General features: G+C 43.1%; 1 protein-coding gene across 1 annotated transcript; it reads right to left on the bottom strand.

Annotated features, from left to right (window-relative positions):
• Positions 1-2,917: 2,917 nt before the first annotated feature.
• LOC119278380 lies at positions 2,918-6,187 on the bottom strand. Its single transcript, XM_037559735.1, has 2 exons — positions 4,987-6,187; positions 2,918-3,274 (listed from the first exon to the last, which is right to left on the bottom strand). The coding sequence occupies exons 1-2, from the start codon at positions 6,153-6,155 to the stop codon at positions 3,262-3,264; spliced, it is 1,182 nt and encodes a 393-aa protein (XP_037415632.1). The 5' UTR covers positions 6,156-6,187; the 3' UTR covers positions 2,918-3,261.
• Positions 6,188-10,160: the final 3,973 nt, after the last annotated feature.

Below are 10,160 nucleotides of genomic sequence, written 5' to 3'. Positions count from 1 at the left end.
TGAGACATGTGAAGCAGAGCTGATGCCTTCCCATCCTGGCAACCAAGGCCCATCCAGGTCCAGCCCGAATTAACAAAAATAGGGCCTATCAAGCCCGTAACATCAATAAATGGTCAATCATATCAACCAAGGTGCAGGAGGCAATTATGGTTATGGTGCCGTTATTAGAGAGATCAACGAGTACAGTAAAGCTTTTAGTCACTTGTGTCTGTGTGTTTAATTTTGAGCCTAGAGCTTCAAACTTTGAAGCCCGTTGATTAGCTAGATTTGTTTTTTCCCTTTCTCCTGGTGCACATTTGTGGTTGGGAGTGCCTCATGACGTGAACTCCGTTTCTGTAAACATTATCAATGTTCAATAAAGCCTAGCTGCTTTTTGCTCAAAAAACAATTACCATCCGTTTTCTAATTCTTATTTACCGTGATTTTATGACCTAATTAAATGATGGCTAGCAACCATCATTCAGCGGCAAGCTTGAATCAATTGTTCATGTTTGCATTAAGCGGGCAGGCATGTTTGGCTGACGGTTGCTCCTTGCTAATGGTAAAAGTACACAAAAAGAGAGAGATCAAGTTTCTTCAACAAGTGTAATGTGTATCTGTGTATGGATCTCTACCTGCTATCTTTTTACTTCCATTTTTCTAATTTTGGTGCATTGCAGATTTCACGCCGATTGTTTGTCATGTTTCTCAGGCGACATCCTTCGGAGACGCTAGCCCTGGATCAGTGAGTTCTGAAGGAATTTTTTTTGGCCGAAAAGAAGGAAATCTAATTTGGAACAATACATTTGAGTGATGCAATGTAAGAAATCTATCAACGTTTTAGCTTTCGGTAATACAAGTGTTTTCTTTTGGATGTGAGCAATCATTATACTACAACTTAGAAAATTTCCAACTTGCCATAATGGTCATGCCCATTCTATGAAATTCGTTATGTCCGGTGAAACCCCATCCAAATCCCTCCTCCCAGAGCATCCCCTACCCACTCAGGAATTGCATCCCTAGGTCCTTGTCGGGTCGCATGTGTCGACATCCGCCACCATTGCGTTTGTTGTTGTCGCTAACCATGCTCCGCTCATCCTCGATGACAGTTTACCGTGCCAGTCATCTCATGGACATGATCCCCTCTCCTTCCTCGATTCTACACGGAACCACCGCCGCACCCCGTGGGATCCTCGCCATCCGTTGGCTCAAAGGCCATGCAAACCTCTGGAGGATCATTACCATCAGTGTTGGTGTTAGCGTAGGCCGGACCGGGACATCAACGAGCCGATGACTCATTCTTTGGCTCGAATAGAGCACCATGGAGAGTACAATTGGTGCGGCCGATCTTTGGTGGTGGGGCTCCCCTTGCGGCGATGCGCCCCTCTCTCTTCTCGCTCTCTGGTGATGTTAGTCCGAGGCGGGCTTCCCACCAACTCTAACCAGTGCTGCACGGATCGAGACCGTAGGGCTGGGCACCTCCCATGTTCACATCGCCACCAAGGGTGGTGGATCTTCTTCCACCGAGCCATGGATCCATTCCCTCACCTACCTACCGGGGGCTCACCCTTGCCCACTGGGCAGGAGTCCTTGATTTGCCTGTGTCCGGGGACTGGAAACGGGCCTAGGGCTGCCCAGGGGCGAGGAAGGAATGACTTTTTCCCCTTGTCCCTTATGTGTGTGGTGGCTGCAGGTTTTGGGGTGGGTTAGCATCGGGACCTTGGATGCCGGGGCAGCGGCCCCAGGTGGCGGTCTAGATGATTGGCTCTTTGGCGGGCATCATGGTGGCGGCGGTGGCTATGTTCCTCGGTCGTGTGGGTGGCGAGGAGTGTGCTGGCGGGAAGCTCTCGCGCGGTCTCCTTCTTTGGCGGTGGTTATGCCCAAATCTAGACCTAGAGGTCTGCACTCATCGTGGATGTTCTAGGCACCTGATGGTTGTACCGTCGCGTGGGCCTTGCATCCACGATGAACTTTTTTCTAGTTCGATCAACCTTTTCAAATTAGACCAACTTTTTTTAATGTTGATGTTTTTTTCAAATTCAATGAAATATTTTCAAGTTCGATGAATTTTTTAAATTGATGAACTCTTTTCCAAGTTCATGTTTTTTTTTCAAAATCAGTGAATTTTTTTGAATTCACATTTTTTTCCTTTTTTGTGAATTATTTTGGTTTTTTTTCTTTTCTTTTCCAAAATGCGATCGAGCGAACCAAGGAAAAAAATGCAATATCTAAATGGGCCGGCCCACTTGCATCAGCGCCAGGGAAGCTCCCTGGTGCCTGAAGCGCCGAATAGGAGGGGAGCTCCCCACCTCGTGGTTGTACAGGTTGCGCGGGCCTTGCATCCATGATCACCATATTTTGACTATAATTTTAACTTATAAAATGTAAGTTATATGTAGTAAAAATAATACTATTGTTATCAATATTTTGATAAATACAATTTTTTATGATATGCATTGATATTTTGTTATTCAAATATGTGGTCAAATTTTGACACAAAATACCATGGGAGGTAGTACTTTTGGTCGTGTGAAAAGTGTCAACCCGTTCACGAATCACACAGGCACGGGCTTAGGTCTTCTGGCTTATACTACAGGGCACGTCTCTCTAGTATTTGCATTGGAAGACTTCTGCACAATTGCCACTGTTACCTGATGCATTCACCTGAGCCTACTGGCAACTGCTTTTGGTTCATCCCTCTACAAGTACAACAAATTAGAGTACTTCTGAGCGAGCACATGAGCCATGTACTCCTCCGCTTCTAAATATAAGCATTTTTAGAGATTTTAATACCGACTATGTACAGATGTATCTTAGAGCACTCATTTTGCTCTGTATGTAGTCATATTGAAATCTCTAAAAAGTTTTATACTCCTTCCGTCCCTAACTAAGTGTCCCAATTTTAGTACAACTTTGTACTAGAAGCGTAGTCATATTGTGGCTTCAATGGAGCTTTCTTTTACTGAAATCGATTCTGAAATGGCCAACAATAAGACACTAGTCCAAATGCAAGCAAGTACTAGACCAGATAATATGGCTACTCAACATACAAATCAGGACACCTCTCCAAATCCTACAAGACAACAACACAAACAGACCAGGTACACACTAGCACTACTGATGCCACAAGACAGGAGTGTGAAATAGTAACCTAATTAATCCACCACTAGTTAAAATAAACACAGTTAGAACTGTTACTGAGGAAATGCAGCAGCCCTGTGCACTTGGTTGGTGGCATACTAGTCCCAAGTCATCCAAAAGCTTTCCCCATATCCTTGTTCTTCAAGTGGCATTCCTGTTTCAGATAAAACAGAGCAAGGATCCAGATACTGGGAATTAGGCATCATGATATATTCGTTTTGCCAGCTTAAGCATCAAAATATCAGATGGGCTAACAAGAAAAGTGGCTAGTCTGAATATAGTTTAATTTGTAGTGCGCTCAGAAAATCAAAGCGATGAATTTGGTCAAGCAATATAATTTTTATTTCAAAAAGCTACAGCAGTAAAGGTTCAATGCCTTCATATCCTGATCGGACATATTTCCGTTTTATAGTCTGTATATTCCAACAAAACAAAACTTTCATATAGAAGGAGAAATGCCACGCAAGCATAAAGTAGCCACTGTTTGCTTGGACTTGTGCTGCCATATGGAAGGAAAATTTTCACTGCAACATGTCTGAATCACAAACCATGAATAAGCCCAAGAGCACTAGTGTAAAAAATCTACCACTTGCGTTCGAGAAAAAGAACATACAACCGGGAAAAAAAAACAAGCATTAGCAATCTCACACATAGCTTGAGGTTCAAATTTGAGAAAGAGGCTGTAAAGAATTATACAATGATTGTATTTAAGAAATAGGAGATTCCAGGATTGATGGGTTTCTGACTATTTCTGTGCAAGAAAACGTAGAGGTCAACATGATAACAGATTAAAAAGGCTAGGCATCTTTCAGCTCTTAATCCTCTTATACTACATGATGTCTCATATTTTGGTAGGTCTAATTTGCAATTTTGCACTGCTAGTTCGGAAAATTGTGATATAACAGAATGAGAATCCATGCAAAAAACAACAAACAAGATAACTTTCAGCACCACATAGTTCAGTAATCTGTGATACAACAAGTAACTTTTGAGCACAACCACAAATTGCTATTATGATACTATAAAGGGAAGACCAAGTTCATGAAGATTGACTTCTGGAACCTGCACAGGGTTTATAACAAAAGTAATTATTCGATAGAGTGGTCTGCCATAGTCTGATGCTTCAGTATACATCTAGCAAACGACAACAACCATCGACACTATTATGTGTAATTTTGCAACTAATATTGAGCCCATAGAAATATCACTAGCTTCGCTGAAACCTATTAATGGTGAGAGTATATGTACGATAGGGAATATATGTAGCCATCTGAGTAGCATCAGGTAGATAAAAGTCAACTGGGATCCACCCTGGTAGCATATCTAAAGGGAGATTTCTGTAATCTTATAGGGACTAAGAAACAGATCTGCATCCATCCATAACTGTTAGTTCTCTTTTTTCTCTTACCTATCCATCATTTCCAACGAACCCATTACGCACCGACAACGACACGCAAGGGTACCCCACTATGACCACAAGTAGACACCTTGCAATATCCGTCGGTACACAAGTGATTTCAAATCATCTTACATCAATCATTCACTAATGCCGCCTCTAGTATTGTTAAATGTCCCAGTAAATCAATACAAAGGTGATTTCAAATCATCTTACGTCAAGCATTCACTAATGTCGCTTAACTAGTATTGTTAAAAAGGCCTAAGGAAACAATACAGAAGTGATTTCAAATTACCTTACGACAAGAATACTATAATGTGGCTTGACTAGTATTGTTTGATCTAAGGAATCAATCACATGTAACACCACTCCACAGCTATACTAAACAGTGAGATGCATGATGCACATTGCAAAATTATGTAAACTCTACAAGTACACCATACAGATCACCAAAAGGGCAAAAGGCAAACCTTGCAGGACTGAGAGTAGGGAAAATGGGAGGCCAGCTCATCATAAAAGGATAGATATCACCCAAATAATACTCATCTGCTGTCATCTTGTATACTTTACGCAGCGTCCTGTTCTTGACATCCAAGTAGAGCACACATCGACCCATCTCCAAGAATACAAACTCATTATAGTCCCCCACATGGTTTATCCGGATGTCAGCAGTAGGTTCATCCTCGAGAAAATTAGCACACATTTCACTCAAGCAAACAGTGTCCACCAGCAACCAGTTGCCCCCGTTATGGAGCCAGATTTGAAGTTGAAGCTCCTTGATATGGATGAGATATAAAACAGAACCGTCATCGGCCCGCGACAACATGGTGGTTCCACTCAGGTCAAAACTCACCCCGTGTGGGAGCTGAATTGTCGATAAGATTAAGGCTGTCAAATCCAGGACAAGAATTGCATTGTCGGTCGCCAGATAGATTTTGTTGTCAAAGAGCACGCCTTTGGGACTTTTCCATGCATGCAGGTCTGAGGCCAAGGTGAGATGCAGGCGCCAGACATCATCACCATTTTGCAACATATACACATACAGAAGCACCCCAGGTGCATCCATGATATCCTTCACGGTGAGATAAAAGTAGGACCACCCATCCTCTTCTTGTTTGGAGAAGAGTTGTGTCCAATTGTAGATACTGCCTGGTGAGGTTCTGAGTTTTAATCCTGGGAGGATGGTCATACGCATACCTCTCTCATAGCACAGCGGCCTGTGCCTTGCAAATACAAGCTTGAAGGTGTCCAGGCAGAAGCTTGTGCGGTGGGTGAGGACGCTGCCGTTGGAGCAGCCCACCACATGGGCATGCGCGCCGTCGTAGGCGTCCGGCCTGAAGCTTGCGCGGCGGACGACGGCGGCGAGCTCCGGGGGCAGGTGCAGCATGGGGAAGAAGCATTCGGAGGCCGGATAGTCCCTTTCTGCGATGTAGAAGCCGAGGAGTCTGGGCGGGTGGAGCTCGCGGAAACGGCGGAGGAAGGCGCCGTCGGAGGCGTGGCTGAGCCAGCGCCTGCAGACGGCGGCGGCACGGACGAGGCTGGTGGGGAAGCCGACGCGGACGATGATCTCCGCCCGGAGGTCGTCGTCGTCGAGCACCTTGGATACACACGCCGGCGGTAGCCGCGCCTCGCCTTGCATCCTGCCCGGCGGCGGCGGTTTGGGAAGAAAGGGGATCGATTTTTTTTAGGGATCGATGAATAGTGAAGAGCGGATGCCTCTCCCTGAGGGATGGAGTGAAGAGCAAATCAAGGCCCATCCAAGTCCATATGTGACAATCAAGGCCCATCCAAGTATCAATCAAGCAATGGATACACACATCTCCAGTTCATTTTACCACTCAAAAAAAAACGTAGATGGAGCTACTTCTGTGCATGGAGATCGAGGAGCAGTTGCGGCTGTTTGTCGGAATGAATATGGAAAATATTTAGGGTCTTCTTCAATCACCCGGGCAGGAATTTCAGACCCGGCGATTTTGGAGGCCTTAGCAGTGCGGGAAGCGTTGGCCATCGTTGATGATTTAATGCTTAAAAAGATTCTGGTCTCATCGGATTGTCTTGAGGTAATTAATGATGTAAAGGCAAACACTGGAGGTGCACATCAGGCTATTATAAGGGAGACCAGAATTCGTGCACGAGATTTCGAGGAGTGCAATTTCATTCATGAAAGTAGATCAAGGAATTATAAAGCTGATAGTTTAGCGAAATATTCTTTGTACTTAGATACTGGTAGATATATGTGGCTACTTATGCCGCATGACTCTGTAATCATTCCCCCGAACTAGCTGATCAATAAAGATTTTAGTTCCCTAAAAAAACCACTAAAAAATTATATAAAAAATATTTTGTCTAAAAAACTCAAAAATATATTTACAATTCATTTCCCTTCTGTTTTTCAGTTGTTCAACAAGTGTAATTTGTATTATTTTTTGGGGTGCTTCGTATGTATATATTTCTTTTGTATCTGCTACTCTTTTACTTCCATTTTTCTGTTGAGAACTGAGCGTGGCTCAGATGGCCTTTAAAATCGACCTAAACATCCTAAATATGGATGTGCAGTGTTTTCAAGTTTTTCGGGGTCCTTGAGATCGCATTTTCGGGGTCCTTTTCGAGTTTTTCAAGTTCAAGACTTGGCAATAGTGTTCGGGTTTATTTCAGGCATTCCGGCTATGTTCGTTCAGTTGAAGTAAACTATATTTTTATTTTTTGCAGGAAGAAAAAGAATCTAATTTGGATTTTTTTCGAGAAAACTTCTAATCTATCCATCTTCAATCATGGCAGTACAACGAACATCAGAAATAATAAGAATTGCAACCAGATTCATAGACCACCTAGCGACGACTACAAGCACTGAAGCGAGCTGAAGGCGCGCCACCATCAACGCCCCTCCCTTGCAGGAGGCTGAACTTGTTCTAGTAGACAGTCGGGAAGTCGTCGTGCTAAGGCCCCACGGGACTAGCATGCCAGAACAAAACCGAGCGATGCAAGGTAAGAAATGTTGGAAATATGCCCTAGAGACAATAATATTGTATTATTATATTTCTATGTTTATAATTAAGAGGTTATATTCTATGATATAACTACAATGAAAAGGGGTTTTGCAGAGGACATGGGCCAGACGACAGGGTCCTTGGAGTTCGGTCCTGGGCCAGACACGGAGGTCCGTGGCATTTCCGGAAACGCCATGAACATTGGCGTTTCGTGCTGGAATCCAAGGAGGACTCTTCCTTGCGATCCAAACCAACTTTGGGGAGGCCCCTTCCTCAAGTTGCGACCCCATGACTCAACATATAAATAGAGGGGAAGGGGCAGCCCCTAGAATATAAGTTTTGAAGCCTCTTCTAGTTCTCTCTTGTTCTAGTTCTCGTCTAGTTTGATCTAGACTAGATCTAGTTCTAGTTCTCTCTAATCCTCATAATAGAGAAGCCCTATGCGGTTCTATTCTTCTCCCTATAATTTCTCTGCCGTCGATTAGCTCTGGATGGAAAAGCGTTGTCGGATGGTGAAGCCCATACGCTTGCAATCTGTAGAGAGGCCGTGCTTTCGGTCTTTTGTTCGAGGGATCGTTCATGAATGGTTCGAGGGACTTCAAGTATGATCTACAACAACTCTTTTTCAGCTGCAACTCGAAGTTGGCAACGATCCGGTCTAAACCGCTAAAGCATCTTCATAGTGTTCCTGGTTTGATCGTAGAAGAATTTTTTGTTTTCTACTACATTTTCCAACAAGAAATCTACCAACTTTTTATTAGGTTTCAATAATACTACATACATATGTGTTATGGATGTGAGCAGGCATGACTATACTACAACTTCGAACTTTTTTATCTTGCAATTGTTTAACTCACTTTTAGAGAAAATGCCAAATTAGGGCTAGGGTATCAAGGAACCATATCTTTGATGAAAATCTCGAAAAAAATACATTAGGTCAGGTCTGTAAGACATAGCCCTGATTCGGTGTTTTACTTTGGTTTATTAACAACGAATCTAACTAGTGAGACCTATGCATTAGGGGCTGAGTTGGCAAAAATATCGCCACGCATGCATGCTGACTTGTTTATTCTTCCTTTCCCTCTTTACACGTGCCTTGTTGGATGCTTTTTCTCCGTAGCAATGGAGCACCCGCATGAGCTCCTCCTCTCCCTTCTTGCTCATCGAGCAACTTGATTTTAAAATGTTGCAATGCTCGCTCCCACACCGTTGTCCATGGCGAATCACTACCACAACTCTCTCCAATTCACTTTGCCATGATTAACAATCTGAACATATAAATCTTTCACTGATAAAACTTCTAAGCATCAACTATATATAGCAATTAACACCAAAAGGTGCTTTCAGCAAAGGATCTAAGGTAATAGTTCATAGATTGAAAACTAAGGTTGGAGATGTGGATGACGATGATGATGGTGTTGTTGATGATGATGGTTTTCATGATCATACACATGATGAACGGATCATTGGTGATGTCAATGGCTTCTAATTCCTCCTTCCAAAGGGAAAGGATCCCAGAGAAACGGCCCTCCGAGAGCAGAACGGGCAAGGGAGGTATCTTCTTTGTTGGATACTTACGGCTGGGCCACTAGACATAGGGTAAATCATTCGAAATGATCTATTTTCTTTAGTAAAGGATGCCCACCAATTTTGGAAGAGGAGGTTAAAGGTATTCTCAATGTAGCAAATGAAACTTTGTCAGAGAAAGAGCAAGGTATGCCCTCTGATGTGGGAACATAAAAAAAATGGTGTTGTCAAGTTTCTAAAAGAGAGGGTTTGGGATTAAGTTTGTGGATGGATGGACAAAATCTTGTCAGCTTGAGGTAAAGGAGTCCTTATAAAATCTATGGATCAGGCCATCCTAGTATATTCCATGGGTTGATTTAAACTTCCTAGGGGACTATGCCTTGACATCAATTCTCTTATACGGAGATTATGTTGGGGCAACAAAATGCTGAAAGGAAAACTTCATGGGTATCTTGGGACGTGATGACCAAACCTAAACTCCTTTGGGATCTTGGAATTAGATATATACAACTTTTTAATCTCTCTCTCTCTCTCTCTCTCTCTCTCTCTCTCTCTCTCTCTCTCTCTCTCTCTCTCTCTCTCTTTCTCCTTGCAAGACAGGGCTTGGCGGTTTCTACAACACCTGGACTCTTTGAGTGCCACGATTTTCAAGATACTACCCAACTATAGATATTTTGCATGCACAACTTGCTAGTAACCCATCCCAGATATGGCGTTCCATTATCAAGGGTACAGGTGTATTGTCACAAGGCCTAATCAGAAGGGTAGGTGACTGGAAAACTATTGATATATGGGAACAAATTTGGCTTCCAAGGGATTTTTCTATGCGCCCATATGTGTGTCTTGCACACGAAAGGCAACACTTTGTTTCCGAGCTTATGGATGAAACAACATCATCATGGAATAAAAGCAAGATTCCTCAAACTTTCTTGCCAATTGAAGCAGAAACAATCCCGAATATACCTTTGAGTATTGTACATCTAGAGGACTTCTGGGCATGGGGCCATGAAAAGAGAGATGTTTTCTCCGTCAAGTCAGCTTATCGTATGCTTGTTACGACAAAAATGCAGAGGGGAGCATGGCTCAAAGGGCACGGGGGCTTGTCTGATCCAGTTAGAGAAAAAAAATCA

Source organism: Triticum dicoccoides, chromosome 3B (assembly GCF_002162155.2).
Source record: "Triticum dicoccoides isolate Atlit2015 ecotype Zavitan chromosome 3B, WEW_v2.0, whole genome shotgun sequence".
Lineage (NCBI taxonomy): Eukaryota > Viridiplantae > Streptophyta > Magnoliopsida > Poales > Poaceae > Triticum > Triticum dicoccoides.
Note: the sequence above shows the minus strand (reverse complement) of the source record. Positions and strands in the feature narration are given on the sequence as shown.